The sequence below is a fragment of the Aricia agestis genome, chromosome Z, assembly GCF_905147365.1.
Source record: "Aricia agestis chromosome Z, ilAriAges1.1, whole genome shotgun sequence".
Lineage (NCBI taxonomy): Eukaryota > Metazoa > Arthropoda > Insecta > Lepidoptera > Lycaenidae > Aricia > Aricia agestis.
Genome location: NC_056428.1, coordinates 27,280,716 through 27,300,237, shown reverse-complemented (window position 1 = coordinate 27,300,237; position 19,522 = coordinate 27,280,716). Strand labels below are relative to the sequence as shown.

The 19,522-nt window shown below is 35.1% G+C and overlaps 1 protein-coding gene across 5 annotated transcripts in view; it reads right to left on the bottom strand.

Moving 5' to 3' along the window:
- The window catches only part of LOC121738400 (JNK-interacting protein 3), a 48,172-nt gene that overhangs the window by 16,143 nt on the left and 12,507 nt on the right, over positions 1-19,522 (bottom strand). For 3 of the 5 annotated variants that reach the window (XM_042130423.1, XM_042130424.1, XM_042130421.1), the window contains exons 7-15: positions 17,721-17,756; positions 17,517-17,534; positions 14,669-14,726; positions 14,245-14,404; positions 13,437-13,562; positions 12,844-12,959; positions 4,655-4,814; positions 2,444-2,589; positions 1,234-1,382 (exon numbers count right to left, since the gene is read on the bottom strand). In XM_042130423.1, coding sequence (XP_041986357.1) covers positions 1,234-1,382; positions 2,444-2,589; positions 4,655-4,814; positions 12,844-12,959; positions 13,437-13,562; positions 14,245-14,404; positions 14,669-14,726; positions 17,517-17,534; positions 17,721-17,756 — 969 coding nt within the window. The remainder of the gene's footprint in view (positions 1-1,233; positions 1,383-2,443; positions 2,590-4,654; positions 4,815-12,843; positions 12,960-13,436; positions 13,563-14,244; positions 14,405-14,668; positions 14,727-17,516; positions 17,535-17,720; positions 17,757-19,522) is intronic. The other 2 variants (XM_042130422.1, XM_042130425.1) reach the window with 2 other exon arrangements.

Genomic DNA, 19,522 nt, shown 5'->3' with positions numbered 1-19,522 from the left:
TCCGTCGCCCATGGACACTCGCAGCATCAGAAGAGCTGCAAGTGCGTTGCCGGCCTTTTAAGAGGGAATAGGGTAATAGGGGAGGGTAGGGAAGGGAAGGGAAGGGAATAGGGTAGGGGTTAGGGGATTGGGCCTCCGGTATTAATATTTTAAAAAAAGAACAACAAAAAACGATCACTGTAATGCCCTGCCCTAGTAGACAAGTAGCAAGCGATTATCGTAAACGCTAACAAAATGTATGGCCGCTTGTCTAGGCCCTCTGCTCACTAGCCACTTTTCGTCTCACTTCGCTAAAACAATAATATGATGTGACTAGATGACGCCCGCAACGGACACCCGTTGCTCCAAAATCGATAATCGCGCGGGAACCGTACATTTTTTCGGGATAAAAAGTATCCTATATCCTTTCCCGGGACTTAAAGTTAAACTTACCAAATTTAAGCAAAATCGATTCAGAGGTTTAGGCGTGAAGAGATAACAGACAGTTCGCATCGCGTTTATAATATTAATGGAATGGTGAAACCTTAATTTCTTTTGAGTTAAGACTTTTATAGAACGTTAGCTCTTACGCCTTTACTAATAAAAACATTTACACAATAGATACAACATAATATAATGTTTTGTTTTTGTCTGATACGTTGTATAAGCTCCTTTTTAGATAACACAAGTTTTTATAGCTTATATGTAACATTACAATAAACAATTATAAATATCTTCTGTAATCTACTCGGGGAATGTCTCTTAACAATCAGTTTCCTCGAAGTTAGGGGGCCGTTGAGTGTCCGTCACCGGAGATGGGGAACATCGTCATTAGCGTCAACATTCTGTGATATATCTCGTCTCCCCCCATCAACACCTGAGGTTCCAAATTCTGGACACTGTCTATAAAAGCAGGTCATGTCTTTTTCGAATGCAGCACTATCTGATTCTTGTATTTTTTTTTTTGTAATATTATATTAACATTATTCGTATGGAGGCTACGAATAATAAAAACAAAGGAATTGTAACTCCGTTAAAAAACATGCTCCACAATACTTGTCAAAAAAGTGTACCTTAGGTACACATTTCAATACATTTGCAATATTTAGACCCTAGAGTAGAGAGGTGGCCTTGAGCGGTATTAGGCTGACGTTACATATGACAGTTCGAAAGGAACCAAATTTAAAACAGTAATAGTATGGGAGATACGTTTCCTTAGTTTTTATTATTTGTAGTATGGAGGTAAATACATACCCAGACACATAGTATTATCAGTTTTCTCGTCCTTAGCGTAGAAGACGCTCTCGCCGATCATACACCCGCCGTCCGGCGTGCGACCGCCGTTGAGGTTGACGCCCGCAGCACACAGCAACTTCATTTGCGGCTCGTTCTCAGCTATTGGCCTAAAATAATATAAACATTAGACTACGAACTAGTGTTATCTCCTACTCCTCCTAAATTTCTTCTGATTAATTTCGTTTAGGTGACAGACTTAGCATATCCCTCGGGCATCCCTGAGATCATATCAAAGAGCTTTCGTGGTTGGTTACCACTGTTGATCCTGGCGAAACAGGAGTTGCAGTGGTGGGAAATGTCTGGTGGGTCATTTGCCCGTTTAAAAAATTCTAGTGTTATAAAAACTAATATTATAATTGCGAAAGTCTGTATGTTACCCCTGCACGCCTGAACTGCTAAACTTTGGTATGAAGGCATTGTTCGAGTAGTTGTATTTAACAAACTACCATAATTACTTTGGCCAATATTCCTAAATATAGCTTAGATTGGAGCTGTTATATTTTTAATAACTACGATTTTGTAAGTGTGTAAGTATAGCGCCACTGCAAAACTTTCACGAAGTCCGTGGTTATTACTTCAACCCGTTTTCTCTCTAAGACTTACAATAAGTACAATAAGTAATACACTTAAATAAGAACAAAAAATTACAAGAATAAAATGTTTTGGTTGAAATAAGAGAGTCTAAATATTCTGCCCTTTCCAAACACTGAATTATTTCGTCTAGGAAATTTCTTTCAAATGTAATAATTTTTTTTTCCATAATTTGTGCGTGTTTTTGGTAGTACTAGAAGACTGGCACGTCGGTTGCTACGTTTGCTTACAATATCTCTACGGTAAGTAAAATTAAGATCCGTCTGTACTTTTTTATTGAGACATTTCCATTACATATAAAAATACAAGTAAGAAATCTAATTTCTATACCATGATAACTAGACACATTTCGGAAGCCTATACAAGCTTAATCTGACACGCTCGAGCTTATCCCGAAATCCCCTCTTCCCCTCCCCAACTCTTAGTTGCGATCTGTCGACTGGGTTTGACGTCATGCAACTAAATTACATTCTACTATCAGAGAAGTTAATTCCTAGGCAGATGGCGGACCTAAGTAATTAACTAAAATAAAAAATAAAGATTTAATTGTAAGATAGATATAGATAGGGAAATGTACCTGCAGAATATAGGCACGGGTACGGGTACGCCGCCGGACGAAAGTGATATGGGGTTGGAGCCCTTCGGGCCCTGACCGCTCTTGCCGGGCAGACTCCAGCCGTACGCCTGAGTCCGGCCGTCCTCCTTCCTCACATGCGCTCGGACCTGTCCAACAATCAAATTAGTATAATTTTTTTTTGATAAAACCGCATTTTTATAAGGAGAGGACTCGGTACTCGAAACTCATTATAATTATGTAATAAAATTAGGTACTTAATTTTTGACCAAATTTTCCTTTAAATAAATGAATCATGGACACTTAGTAAATTACTATGCAGCCGGCGCAGCGGCTTGCGCCGCGCGCTACCCGCGCGTGGTGTCCATGCGTTGGGTAAATAATTATTTAACTTTAAGCTACATTTCTTACTCAGTGATCAATCGATTTTTTTTTTCCTAATATAATAGCCATATATCACATCCTCAAGTATTGAACATGTCTCACCAGTCATACCCAGTGTTATACGTAAACACGAATCTAACAACACCTCTCAAGCTAAAATATATCAAGCCGTTATGGCTGCGACACGTGCCAAAAAGTGTACTATCAAAGAATTTAATTCTTACGCATCATTCATAAGCACCCACGTTATTTGGTAGGGTTATATCAATGTCGCAGGGAAAAGAAGATATCAGGGATATCCCGAAATCCCTAGGGATATCACGAAATCGCGGTAGATAACGAATATTCTTGTTTCTTACGTCTTCTTACTAAACAAATCTAGTGATATGTCATTTCACTAAACTAAATCTAGTGAAATGTCAGAAAAGCGGATACCGCCGAATAAAAATCGACCTACGCATTTCTCTCGCTCGCTCTAATACCCTATCACTATCTTATGGGGGCGACTAACCCTAAATTGACGACTTTGTAATTCATTTTTATGCTTGAAAATAAGCCCCGAATTGTTTCATTTTGTAGACATAGATACTACATTATATTTCCGAGAATCGATCCTAGCAAAAACACGATATCTTAAAATTTTCTCGATCACAAAGATGCATATAATTATCATATATTGCCATAACCGTGCATTAAACTAAGTTAATATTTTAACACATTATATAAAATTCTATCATTGAGGAACTGACCTAGCGGATTTTTTAAAGTTTACATATTTATCGAGTTATTAGGAAAAAAAATATATTTTTATTTAAATGAATCCGCGTCGTCCTTTTTCACCTGGCATATGAAAGACGGGCGTGAGTGTGAAGAGAGAAGGACGATTTTTTGCGTTAGTCGCCCTCTTAACGCGAATGGGGCATTATCAGCGTGAAGGGATCTTATCATCGGTATTGAGTTATTAATATCCCCATAATATACATTTAACAGGCTATCGAACCATGCAAGTAACATGCGCGTAAGTCTGGAAAATATTAAAAAATGTTGAAACTCGAGAGTCGTAAAAGGTGGTATTTAGAAAATCGCATTCAAACTTAACGTACACGTAATAATTTAACGACTAAAATCACACGAGCCGCGCCAGCTCGAGCGACGCATTTGTTTCACTCCCACTAGTGCCCGTGTGGGTATTAGAGCGAGCGAGAGAAATGCGTAGCTCGATTTTTATTCGGCGGTATACGCTTTTCTGACATTTCACTAGATTTAGTTTAGTGAAATGACATATCACTAGATTTGTTTAGTAATAAGACGTAAGAAACAAGAATATTCGGTATCTACCGCGATTTCGTGATATCCCTAGGGATTTCGGGATATCCCTGATATCTTCTTTTCCCTGCGACATCAATATTGATCATGATCTGCTGACCCTTAATCCATACTAATATTAAAAATGCGAAAATATATCTGTTATCTCTTCACGCCCAAACCGCTGAACCATTTTTATGAAATTTGGCATGGAGATACTTCATGTCCTGGGAAAGGACATAGATACTTTTTATTTTGGAAAAATGTACGTTTCCCGCGCGATAAACGACTTTTGGCGCAACGGAGTTCGCGCAACTCCATCAAGTCTAGCATAACGCCGTAGAATATTCCTCTCAGTCAATACATCATCGACGAAATCGATACATCGACAGTTGACAGACCCACGTCATTTGGTCGGATAATGTTAATTCAATGTTAATTGTGATCCATCAGCTGGATTTGACATAACGCGACCAAACTACGTAGGTCCCCCATCTGCCTAGGAATCAACTTCTCTGATAGTACCTGTCGAAACTGCTCGCTGCGCTCATGCCGTCGGTGGTGGTGGTCAGTGAGCTGCGTCTCCAGGAAGTCTGATGTCCGGGAGTGTCGCAGGGAGGTCTGCGGCGCCGTCACCGCCCTCATGTGAGGGGTGGAGAGGGGGCGCTGGGGCCGCTCGCTCGACCTGCAAGTCGCGGAGTGTTAAAGGAAACTTCATTTAGGCAATATCGCCTCGAATCGGTATATAATATTTTAAGATTCCGTACCCAAAGGGTAAAAAATTGGACCCTATTACTAAGACTTCGATGTCTGTCTGTCCGTCTGTCCATCTCCAAGCTGTATCTCAAGAACCGCTATAGCTAGATTTCTGAAAGTTTCACAGATTGTGTGTATCTGTTGCCGCTATAACAACAAATACTAAAAAAAATATTTAAGGGGCCCCCCTTAATACAACAAACGTAATTTTTTCCTCGATATTTAATAATGGCAATAGGTAGTAGGCACTTGAAATGTTCACAAAATACTCAGTTGTATTTATACTTTAATAAATAATAATAAAATTAAAACGGAACCCTTCGTCGCGCGAGTCCAACCCGCACTTGGCCGATTTTTATTTATTTTTAAGCTCTAGGGATGTAACTCTAAAAATCGAAAGCGAATAAGTAGAATCAGAAGCATTGATTACTTGTAACAAAATATCCCCATAAATTCATAACCACGTTGTGAAAAGTAACACATCTTAATATATATATTTCTTGTGTGCGTGTGTATGTGACTGAACTCCTCCTAAACGACTGGACCAATTTTGATGAAATTTTTTGTGTGTGTTCGTGGAGATTCGAGAATGGTTTAGATTTACAGTTTGGTCTACTGGAAAATGTTTTTTCAATTAATTTCTTATTTATAAGGAGTTGTTGATTTTGGAATGTTTTACATTAGATCCGGCGGACGGCGCTATCATCGCATTCAATATTATTCTATTTCAATTTTAGTTTGTCCTGACAGATGGTGCTACGATTAATTTGAAAAAAATTTTGTTATTCAATTCATGTGCTGATTAAAATATTAAATAAATAACACATAGGCTACAATTTTAACCGACTTTCAAAATGGGGGAGGTGTTATGTTCGTTTTCTTATATTCAACGATTACTCCGCCGTTTGTTAATCGATTTTCAAAATTTTTCTTTTGGTATATAGGGTATCATCCCAATTTGGTATTATATTCAGAAAAGTGGTGATCTGATGAAGGATCCATAAGTAATCGAGGGAACTCCTCAAAACTTATAGGGAAACATATGGTGACTTCGGTTTCGTGAGAAGTATTCTAAGCATATGCTACCAACAAGTAAGATTTTGCACCGAGATATACCTGGTATACCGTGGTTCGGAAGGTGCTGAGAGAATTCCTGATTCTTTATAGATACAAGTTTGGGAGTTTCGGCGTTGTTTTAAGAACAGAAAGCATATGCTACTATGCAAATTACATTCTTCATCATCATCATCACTACCATATTATACCATTTCATAGTTTTTTGGATCGAGACTCGAGTTTGTCAAGCGATAATTAAAAAAAATCTATATCTACCTAATATTATAAACCTGAAGAGTATGTTTGCTTGAACGCGTCAATCTCAGAAACTACAGGTCCGATTTAAAAACTTATCTCAGTGTTAGATAGATCATTTATCGAGTAAGACTCATCATTTATCGAGAAGGTTATATTATATTATTACTCTAAGACTAATACGACAGAAGAAACTCAGGAAAATGTGGGAAAAACGGGGGAAATATTTTTTATGGGAAAATGTACCTACGGATTCTGTAAAATTTCTAATTTACGCGGGCGAAGCCGCGCGGGACATCTAGTATTCATGTAAAATGATAATATAAAATTTAACAGTTTTGATATTTCAAGTGAATAAATTCAATTTTTTTTTGTAAATTATGTATACTTGTCTTATTTTTCTCCTTGAATTTACAAAAGAAAAAGTAATAAAAGGAAAGGAATTCGTTTTGGGTTTTATAAATAACATATCAAATTCAAATATTTTACATCAAGACCGTATCGATTTACTCGATTTTGGTCGATGTTTTTAAGTAGCTCACCTCACTATGGAGATTAATCCGACAGATGTCAAACCTATTAAACTGCCCCGACTGTAAGAAGTCGCATGAAGTCATCACTCATCACCCGTGCCCAGTGCATGGCAATCAGTTTACGTTTAAATAACTGTTTATATCTTTCGCCTTAACTCTGACGCTGGCAACTCCTAAATGGGGAGGCTTACGCCAAAAGAAGAAGAAGACTGTAAGATAATACTATCGGAGGCCCTGAAGGGTTGCGGTCTACCGATTATAATAACTAGAGATCGCCCAATGGTCGAAATTCGACCTTAGTTTCAACGACATTAGGACTACCACCTATTATTTTGTAAAAAATATTGACTTTATCATATTTTTTTCAACTCTTGTCTTTGGGACTCAGCTGATCTCAGACTGGCCATGTAAGCATTGTCTAATAGTATCTAAGATTCAATAAAAAAAATTATAATCCATTTTCAATTTGTCACCTTGTTGTCAACAGACTTAAAACATAAATAAAAGAGTACAATTCGTATGTATAGGCTTGTCACTCAAAAATCGGTCATTTTTCCTAGTGTGTGTGTTGTAGTGTGTGATATTTTATTTGTTAAAAAATGTATAATAAGAGCATAATTTCAAAATAATATTAGCTCGATGCACTCCTTCACCATATAAACTATAACTGTGCAAAATTTCATTCACCTACGTTTCCCCATTTTTCGTCAAAGGGGATACAAAGTTTTTGGCTCACGTATTAATATATAGATTATCAAGAACCATAAACTCTAGTACACTAAAGACTATAGAGAATTTTACAATTATTTTTGTGTAGCGAGTATTCATGGGTTACGGCAATCGCTTAACAGTCGCAGTCGGCTTCCGTTGCACGTTTTTGGCTCTACTTCTTTTTAATAAAAGAAATCTGTCAGCGTTTCTGTTATTATAAGGAGTAAGCACACTGAGACGGACCGTGCCGGGGCTCAGCGTGCCGGGGCTCATCGCAAAAATCCGCTTCGATACAATTTGTATGGAAGCGGAATTCCGCTGCGCCCCGACACAGTGTGCGATACGCGCATCCGCTTCCATACAAATTGTATGGAGGCGGATTTTGCGATGAGCCCCGGCACGCTGAGCCCCGGTACGGCCCGTCTCAGTGTGCTCACTCCTATAGAAGACACAATATTTGTACAACGGTAATAATATGCGTGATAATGAAGCTCGGAATGTAATGATTTAAAGTTTTAAGGCAAGGCTGTCCCTGAATTAGCAGGTCGATGTCTTTCAGTACGAATATCGACGTTAAGGACATTAAAATAACATTCATATCAGCGCGCCTTGTTATGTTACGACGCTCGCCGCGTTGTTGATATGGCGAAATAGGAGAAAATTATACATTTTATTTTATTTTTTTAATTACCGGATCATTTATTAAAAATCTATTCGTTTATTTTGCTAGAACTATAAAAAAATCATATCATTGTCATTGAAAATTACGAGATGTTCGAATTTGAAGTGTATTTTTAGGGTGATACTCAAGATTTTTTTACAGAATTACCATGCCATTTTTCAATATTCTGTTCGGTTATTTCGTTACTTTGTTTCTTTTTGTGTCTACATGAATTTTGATGTAAGAGAATTCCACATAATTTTTTCAGATTGGAAGTTTAAAAATCAGTCTTTTCGAACTGGCCTCACCTTAAGTCAAAGTTCAATGAAAAACATTAAATCTTTTCAAAAAGACGCACAGCTATAGCAATATATATTATCTAAGGTTGAGTACAAATAGGGTATAAAATGACTAGTGATTGGACAGTACCAGTCATTGGACAAAGCACAATATTTATTTTAGTTTGTGCGTTCTAAGATGATATGGGTGACAGTTTTCATGTTCCTTGCTACGGGTTTTTTTTTACAAGAAAAAAAAAATCAAAATGTAATAAATTATATTCCATCTACAAAAACAAATGTTTCCTATTATTGTAAATGAATAAAAATGAAAAGATGCTAAATACTAACTTATTAATAAAAATTATAAATATTAACTGTGAAATAGGAGTATACAATTATTGTTACGAAAACATTTGAAAAAAGTCATATGCATGAAACGGAACTTATGTCAGTAGAGATTGACTGTTGAATCGAAATCAAATCGATAAAAAAGGGCGGCCATCTTAAATCGCCGGCACCACTGAAAGGTCAGTACGAAATCGATAATTTCGATTGCAATTCCTTTACGAAGTGATTCGATATTTATAAACTATCGATTAATTTTTGTTAGGTAACTTCCCTACTGTCAATGGGCATTGTCAAAAAAAAATCACATGTACTTTTATATTTTTTTTCGTTAAAATAGGGTATTTTAAGAATATAAATTAAATAATTTTGAAATTCATTGGCTAGTTTTTTCTCAATAAATTTTTAAAGTTTTGCTCTGACGTCATCATCGGCGGCCAACTGACCTCTGCAGTATGTTTTAAATTTCCTTTCAATCTTATTTATAATGGCTGGTTCGTCAAATGCAAGTTCTCATTATGTGAAAGCTGATACGAGAAGCTTACCAAAAGTTCGAAACGTAATGTTGATCGAATTTATTGCTAATTTAACGCCATTGAAGGTCAAACTAAGGTTAAACATATTTGTTCAAAAATATAAGTAACTAATGGGTATTTTTTTCATTTATATACAGAAAAACGATCACTGACCTTATTCCTCGAAATGTTTTTGTAATGAGCAAAATTAAAAAAAAATGGACAATCCCCATTATAATGTGTCACGCATATCATCATAAAACGCACAAACTATAAGGTTACTTTAAAAACTGCCTGTTTTAAAAGTAATAAAACGTATGATTTTAAAGAAAAAACAGGTAGTTTTTAAAGCAACCTTAATAAAAATAGTGTTTTTGAATTATGTCCAATGACCAGTACTGTCCAATCACTAGTCATTTACACCCAAGTAAGTTTTGTATGTATTCCAAAAATCGATAAGCAAAACCATTATCATAATATTATAATGAAATAAATGCATAGTGCAATATAAAACAATATCGCAAAATTCTTGCAGAAAAAGGTTTCTTATACGTAAGTACACAAAAAACTAATTGCTGCTAGTTTTGTTACAAAGACAGGAGAGTCCATAGATCGGAAACGCACTTAGAAATCATTTGATGCTGAAGTCAGTAAGCAACGGTAAGTGTTTGTCTCTTAGTACTAATTACTGAGACATATCCAGTCGTTATGAATAATTCTCATTGCATGCAGACACGAATAGGCAGGTAGACAGGACACTTATGGAACCGTATACATTTTTTACATAATATTTTTCTTAAATAATAATATAATATGGTAATTATAATTAATTCGAGCTAGATCGCAATGCATTTTGTATTATATATAAATTACAACATAATTTGTGTATATAAATAAAGCATAGAGCTTAATATATTATGAATATTATAATATCTTTTGGTTACGGCATCACGTCACTTTTGGACCGATTTTAATGAAATTTAGCGCCGATACAGAGTAGACCACAAGGAATGACAAAGGCTACTTTATCGCGGAAAAATACACTCGAGGGGTCCTGCGGAATTTTGTTTTGAGCGCACAAAGATGGTAGCTAATTATGAAAAATAAAGATGCATAACAAGATAAAACTAGATATGACTGTAGTTGCATAACTCATAAATTTCGCAAAGCTGTTAAAAATAAACTAAGCACAAGCTAATGCGCTGTAGAAAAAATTAGCGGTAACTATACTATAAGCATACATTTCATTTCATACATACGGGTAATAGCTAGTTCTAATTTAACCCAAGGTGCTTGAAATTTCTATGGAAATGCTGGCCAATATTTTATAAACACATAATATTATATGGCTATAGCTTACAAGCAAGCAAAAAAATATAACGCAAGCAAAACATAAACATTGTAACTTAAATAAAACTGGCACTATCCATGAAAACAGTAACTAGATATGAAAGCCTTATGTCGAATTTAAGAATACATTTAGCAAGCCAGTTAACAATTTAATTTCTATGGCTTATAACAATGCACAGTTACAATCGCTTGCAATAATTCAGCCATATTCAAATATAATAACAGCTAGCAATTTGAATATTATAGTGCCAAATATGCACAAAGAAAAGGAAGAATTTTCTTTTCACTTTATAACCAATTGGAACGAATGACCGACACATCCAGCGTGAGATCAGGCACAGGGCCAAAACTTGGGAAATATTGTTCAATGCGGGAATCGAACCCGCCATAATATACAACCCAAAAATCGAATACACGATTTTGAACGCAGGAATCAAACCTACAATAATTTTGCAACGCGGGAATCGAACCCACGACTTTGTACGCCAGAATGAAACCCACAATTTTATACGCAAGAATCAACCCGCTATTTTTACGCCAGAATGAAGCCCACAAATTTAACGCAGGAATCGAACCCGCGATTTTTACGCCAGAATGAAACGCAACATTTTAACGCAGGAATCGAACCCACGATTTTTTACGCCAGAATGAAATCCACAATTTTAACGCAGGAATCGAACCCACGATTTTGTACGCCAGAATTAAACCCACAATTTTATACGCAGGAATCGAACCCGCGATTTTTACGCCAAAATCAAACCCACAATTTTATACGCGGGAATCGAACCCACGATTTTTAACGCAAGAAGAATCTAAAATCATAATTTTATACCTCCGAATCATATTATTTAAAGCACTACAACACAGATGTGTTAACAGCCATATAAGTCAGTATGTAAAGTATGCTATTCAATATCGCTTTGCTACATTTTATATATGAACTTTTAAACTTTCGCGTTGCATTATAATTAAAACTTGTTACTGGGGCTACATTTTAATCTCAAAGAGGGCAATAGCGAGATAACTAATAAAGCTTTATGAAAAACAAACTATTATAATTCCTGCGGGGCTAAAATGGTCGCTTTGGAGAATCATAATATTATGATTAAAAAAATTAAATCGCAAAATGGTCACACTGCTTGCAATTCATGTCTAGTCATTCGTACTAATTTGACTTTCGTCAGTTTGACAGTTTGTTTGCTGAATTGATTGAGAGGAATTACTAAATGTAACCATTTTAGCCCCGCTGAATGAAAAATTTACAAAAGTGAATGGTCAGAAAAGACATACTTAAATAATGCTCATATAAAATAGTTTGTAAATGAATAAAACATTCAGTTTTGCAACTTTACATTAATATTATTGAACGCTCAGCCAACCATAAATATATGCCAATTGCCAATGCTTTACTGCATTATATACTTATTGCAATTACTTAATAATCCATAGTATAATAATGATTTGCTTTAATGTATTTTATTATGTACCGTTAATACTCCATTCATTTACAATTATTATTACAGAAGTATAATTATTTACAGACTGGATTTCATTGAACTAGGACATTTGTGTTTTTTACCCAACAACAACTATGAAAATAAGAAGGGTAATTATTTTGTCAGTTTATGTGTATGTGCAGGGTATACTTTTAAAGTCGAACGTATTTCCGTACAGTCCTTATAATGTAGTAATATTGTGAACAAAAGTTCGTTTGTCTCTTCACATTTGGTCGCAATCAAGCATTTGTGAAACCCACAAAAAATTACGTATCGAGTTATGAATGCAGTCTTGTTCTTAATGATCTAAAGAACATGACTGCATTCATACGATACGTAATTTTTGTTTGGGATGATACACAAATGCTTAACAGCATCCACTTAAACTGTTGAACCGATATGAAGAATACTTTAACGTCCTGGAAATAAGTCGTCTGTATTATTGTGCTGCACGATAAATTGATCACCACGTAAACAAGATTGCGTGCAACATCTAGTATAGAACATTATCCATACTAAAATTATAAATTCGAAAGTGTGTCTGTTTGTCTCTCTACCTGTATGTATGTCTCTGTCTGTCTATTAACTCTTCACTCCCAAACCGCTGAATCGATTTTAATGAAACTTGGTATGGAGTACCTTGGAGTTCCGGGAAAGGACATAGGATTCATTTTGTACTAACAAAATCTTCGGTTCCTACGCAATAAACGATTTTCTAGAACAGTATAGTAAATAATAAAGAAACGGATAGTTACTGAAAAAGGTTGCTAAAAAACTTCCAGATGCCCTTCTTCTTGTCCATACCCTCGACCCGGCTCGCGCGCACCATCTCCGACCAGCGCACGGCGTCTTGCAACTCCATGAAACGCTCCTGAAATGTCAATTGTCAATTCCCTTGAGACATAATATGCCATATCCTGAATCGCGCTATCAAAGTTTCTCAAAATGATGCTACATTCATATAGGTACTATTAAAATGTATACAGCAGGCTTCCGCTTAACCAAACGTAGTTCACTGATCGGTCGAAAGTCGTTTGGGCCAACCGCTAACTACACAATGCGAATCAAAAAAAAGTTAGCAGGCCACCAGATACTACAATGCCAGAGGTATTCCACGTGAAACCTCTTTAGCGTCGCGAGTAATGCTGCTAGCCCCTAAATTCCCACCTTCCTACCAACTACTTCGCAAAACACAACATAAGCTTTTTATGTCGGTTTATGTGAGGGCGTGGTATTGATCTAGTTTAATACCCATTAATACAGAAGCATAGGTTCTCTAATCACTCAAGACATCGCGTTTTTTGAAATCTCCAAAAGGGTACATCCAATGATGCTAAAGCGAGCTCACCTTATACTGGTTCCTCTCCATCAGTACCCGTGCCATCTCGACCCTGGTGAACCGGCGTCTCTGGGCCATGGGCACGTCAGCTTCATCTTCATTCTCACCACCACCGGCGTTAGTGCTTACTGTCTCCTGGGTGAAATCATAATAAATATTAATATACAGAATCAAAATATTATAAATGCGAAAGTGTGTCTGTCTATCTGTCTGTCTGCCTTTCTGCCTGTTACCTCTTCACGCTCAACCGTTTTTGCTGTTTGGTATGGAGATACTTTGAGTCCCGGGAATGGATATAGGGTACTTTTTATCTCGAAAAAATGTACGATTAACGCACGATAAACGAGTTTTGGCGCAACAGAGTTGCGAGCGTCATCTACGTAGTAAAACATAAAAAACAAACAAACAAATATAATTTATTGTGCACATAATGATAGCATTACAAATATAATACATTCACCCTAAAGAAGTGATACTTTAGGGTGAATGTCCTTTCACCTTTGTATAGAGTTCATTGTGAAAGTAGCAGAGCTGAAATAGTTAATTTTGATTCCCTAAATACCACTACAGTAGGGAACCGTTTCAATTTATCCCAATCGTACGTAACCGTTTTTCAAAGCTTGGCCGGTCATGATAATTTTCCTCTTTGCTTGTGAGGGGAAACAGGAATATTTCCTACTTATCTTTCTTCTGATTAATTTCGTTGCCAAAGAGAGTTTAAAATGCCCCCGTTGGTTACCACCGATCATTTTAGAGTTGGAGTCGTGATAGTGTGCTGTTGATAATTGCCTATTAATAAGTATAAATAAGTATAAACCTTCAGATGTCGCAACTCCTCTTCTAACTCTCTAACGCGGTCTTTCAGCTTCTCCCTAGCTCCACAGAGGTTTCTTACTTCCTCACGTAGTATCTCCTGCTCACCAGTCAGTTCGTCCACCTTAACTATCAGGTCGTCTTTCACCACGTTCAGTGCGTTCCTAGAAAAGAATTTTATTGAAAAGAGTAAGAGTATTAGTTAAGAGTAAGTTAAGAGTATTAGTTTTATCAGGAATAATCCGAAACTAGCGTGATGAGCCTAATCCTATAATTGGGAAGCCCCAAAACATTTAATATGAGATTATTTTTTATTTGGGATACGAAATAGCAACATAGCAGTGGCGAAGAGTCCATATAACCCGATTCCCGTCGGCTTCCCTTTTTAAAAAAGTTTAAAAAATTGTTGTCCAATTTTAGGTACTTACTTGGTAGCCAGCAGTTCGTTGTTTTCCAATATGAGATTTTCCACCTCTTTGCCCATGCCTGTGAATAATAAAAATATAAAGGTTAAAAATAAATAAAGAAAACTTACCGCCGTACTCAGAGACGAACATTAATTACTATAGTTTGTGCGTTTTATGATGATATGCGTGACACATTATAATTGACAATAGTAGGGAAGTTACCTAACTAAAATTATTCGATAGTTTAAAAATATCGAATCACTTCATAAAGGAATTGCAATCGAAATTATCGATTTCGTACTGACATTTCAGTGGTGCCGGCGATTTATGATGGCCGCCCTTTTTTATCGATTTGATTTCGATTCAACAGAGTCAATCTTTATTGACATAAGTTCCGTTTCATGCATATGACATTTTTCAAATGTTTTCGTAACAATAATTTTATACTCCTATTTCACAGTTAATATTTATATTCTTTATTAATAAGTTAGCATTTAGCATCTTTTCATTTTTATTCATTTATAATTATAGGAAACATTTGTTTTTGTAGATGGAATATAATTTATTACATTTTGATTTTTTTTGTTTTCTTGTAAAAAAAAACCCGTAGCAAGGAACATGAAAACTGTCACCCATATCATCTTAGAACGCACAAACTATAATAATGTAATTATATGAAAATTTTGACTTAAGAACCATACGTTATTTATCAAACTCTTCATTAAATTGAAGGTTAATCATAATTAAATATATCTGAGCGCAGCAGTGAGTGCAGCAGTAAATATGTTTTAATTAATTTAAGCACAGCAAAGTTGGCGGGCAACAGCTAGTTGGAGTTTGCTGTATATCTAGTACTGTACTTTCGAAAAACTTTAATAATATTTGTCAAAAACATTTTAAACTAAGATGGTGGTGTACGAAATCTAATAAATAAGCAACGTATAACGAAATAAATTAAATGCAACTTAAGAATAAGACATCGCTTTAAGGTATTCATGCACTCCATAATCAGTTAATTTACAATTTACAAAACCATTAGGTTAGCGAAAATTATAACATGTCTTAGTTTTTTTAATAACATTTTTTATAATATTTTATGTGGGTTTTCTTCTGAAATGATCACAGTTGGTGGTTTGAAGACATATTCCAAAATCCAAACTACATAACGCAAAAAGCGCATTTTAATTGTTTGAGTAAGTTTAAACGAATGAATAGCCTCAAAAGGCTAAAAATACCAAATTTTTCCACTTATAGAATTGTGCAACAAAAATACTATAACTGTATATTTTTTTTAATTGCACCCTTAGGCATAAAATGTTTTACAATTAACATCAAAGGTCCACAAAAGTAGGTTAAGTTGATTTCACGCTTAATTTTATTACCACTGATATTGTTCTTAAGCTGACCCAGATTTATTTAATGAGGCCTTCCGTAGTGCGAGATAAAAATAATAACATGCAACGCTAATACGATTGCTTTATTAGTTATTACGTTATAATATTGTTTTTAAGACACAGTTGACAGTACACATTTTAAGGGTATGTTTAGATACGCTCAACACGCGTTTACAACTGTACATATTTTTTTTCTTTATACGTTTGAAGGCCTCCTATGTATTCTAGCTTTAATATCTACACTGATATTATAAAGAGGAAAGATTTGATTTTTTGTTTGTTTGAATTGAATAGGGTCCGAAACTACTGGACCTATTAGAAAAATTCTTTCACCATTCGAAAGCTACATTATCCACGACCACGAGTAACATAGGCTAAGGCATTTTTCTCTGGAAAAAAAACAAGTAACATATTAGGGGTTTTCACTGTGGCACACAATCTGTGCAGCCTGCGGATAATGACTGCATCGTCGATGTTAGTGTCGGTGTCTGTGAATTGACCTGGGATTCATTTTGCTGACCGAGTCTTTCCTGGGTAGGCTTTTTGCAGCGGTAAGCGATATCCACGCGGGCGGAGCCGCGGGCGACCGCTACTATATTATAATTCATGACTAACAAGATGTATTTTGCAAAGTTCTTAGTTTTGTTAATATATTTTATAGTTATATACTACGCGTTATTTTGTAAAAGAGTATCTAGCTTATTATATACCTCGATGTTAATAAAGAACATTGATAGTATATCTATATTTGTATTCTAGCTGAGCCCTCGCCTGCTTTGCTAATTAACGTTTTATAATTAGAAAAGAAGTTAGCAAATTAAATATTAATAATAATATACCCTTGCATTTAGTACTACCTACCTTTGTAATATATACGATAATATTATGAACAGTGAACATGCAAAATATAATAAATTTAATTAAAAAATAATTTTGTATTGTTACTATGTTATTAGTTATTATTTATTAGTTATTAGTATAATTATGACTGCTACAAATGTCATTTTAAAACAGAATTCTATTAATATTTTCAAGTTTATTACAATTAACAAAGTATATTTTTTGGCATGCAAGTGGCAGTCAAAATATTTATATGAAGCAGGAGAGTGGAGACAAATAAGAAACAAACTTTTTCTTGTCTATACCATATGTATAGGCAAAACCCAAGTCTAAACTAACATAAATTCTCCAAGGTTTTTTAGCCCAAAACATTACTTATATCCTGAGTCATTACAATAATTATTCATTACAGTGTGGAATAATTAAATTGACCTTGTATTGAGTTACAATTAAGTTTGATAGTAGTTACTAGTGTTATGTTACTTCACCACTTAATAATAATTGTTATAAGAATTTTGTTATGTTATATTTTATAAGTTGTAAAATTTTCATGTTAAGTTATTCATAAAAAATTAGTAGTTATGTATAGAATATTTGCTGTAGCTCTTTTACAAGTTACAAGAAAAAAAACTTACCAAAGTAGTTATCGTTAACTGCAAAACGTTGATGATAGGATTTTGTTAGCGGGCATGAAAATAAACGTACAAATATTAGCATTTCAGTTAACAGATAACAAATAAATAAAAAATTAAATCTGGGATAATGTACAATGTGACAGAAAAGCTCAAAATATGGGAATATCGCACACTATATTGAAATATACATAGATTAAGACATACCTGATGAAGCATACTCTCCTGGATGAACCCAGCTACCTGCAATCATGAAAAAATCAAGTAAGTAAATATAAATATACTTATTGATGCCCGCAACTCCGTTGTGCAGAAATCCTTTTATGGCGCGAGAACCATACTTTTAAGGGATGAAAAGTATTTTACATCCTTTCCTGTAGCCCTAGCGTGACCACCAGTAGTAATGCGAAACTGTAGACAAACTGTGGACATAAACTTAAGGTGCCGTTCCGATCTTTACCGCGGCCAACCGCGACCGACAAAAATTCAATTAAAATGCCACTTTATGACAGACTATAGTATATGTCATAAAGTAGGATATTATTTGAATTTTTAGGACTATAGTCTGTCATAAAGTGGCATTCTAATCGAATTTTTCGGAACGAAAAAAGATCGGAACGGCACCTTAAGTTTATCTCCACAGTTTGTCTATACTTTTGGATTTCTACAGGTGGCCATGCTAGGGCTACTAGACCTCAAAGTATATCCCTACTAAATTTCATCAAAATCGATTCAGCGGTTTAAGCGTGAAGGAGCTAGCCAGTTTCGTTCCAATGAAGGTCATACCTTAAACAAGCTCGTATCATTTACATTTATATAATTTAGGCTTCTTTTTGTTTTATTATGGTTTATTATGTGGAAGTGAACGTCTAAATATTATATTACTTGTTCAAAAGATATACGGTTACAAATATGTCTTTAGAAAATAATAATTATGTTTTGTAACTATACTGGCCACGTGGGAATAATTTAGAAAATATTATAATATAGGACTAAATTGCAGGTGCAAAATTACAACATATAAATAGTAATTACATAGCCTACATTTAAAATCTAACATCCTATCACATGCCCGAAGACTCTAGAGTCTAGGCTACTCAAAAATGACTATAAAAACGAGTACTAGCAAAAAGTGCTACCGTTAAAATCACATTATGTTGTAGACATGTAGTATAATAACACCTTGTGCCATGTCTGATTTGATATATGACATAAGATGTTAAGCATTTCTGCATCATAAAAAACTTACTGCGATAGCAGTTATTTTTATAATAAATATCTACGCTTTTGATAGGAATTTTCAAATTTTATATTTATAGGAAATCAATATTGTGAAATATGCTAGGAAACAAATATTCTTATTCTTTATCTATTAATAAAAATTGTAATGTGGACCAACTATCTGCCCATCTATATAATCATAATTTCACGCTGTTTAAAAATTTTTCTTCCGGTTTTTGTCATCAGATTTTTTCATCTATCATTAGAAATCTAATTAACTGATTCAATGCGGCGCACCTTTTTGAAGATTTTCAGTCGTGGCGACATACAATTTTCCAGTGATACGTGAGCCGTGTCATACGCCATAGAAGTAGATGACACGGCTACCGTGTCATCCGCCACGTTCAAAAAGCTTTATGGTTTTTTTTTGGTTTTTACGCTTGTATTAACTTGATTTATTTAGTTGAGCCCAAACCATTGTTGTAGACGGAAGGCTACGATGTTTTGAGTTGATTTCGAGTAGTTTTACTAAGTGTAAACCTGAAAATGGTAGGTAAGCGATTTTTTTATTCAGATGTTGCAAACCTTTTGTAGGTTTCAAAGTTAGAAAAATGAGTACCTATATTAAATAGATCTGGAGTTGAGGTGCGTTCAACGATTACTCCGCCGTTTGTGAACCGATTTTCAAAATTTTTCTTTTGTTGTATGGGGTATTTGTTCCGATTGATCCGGTTCCGAGTTTGTACCATGTTCACAAAAGTGGTGATCTAATGATGGGAACCATGAGG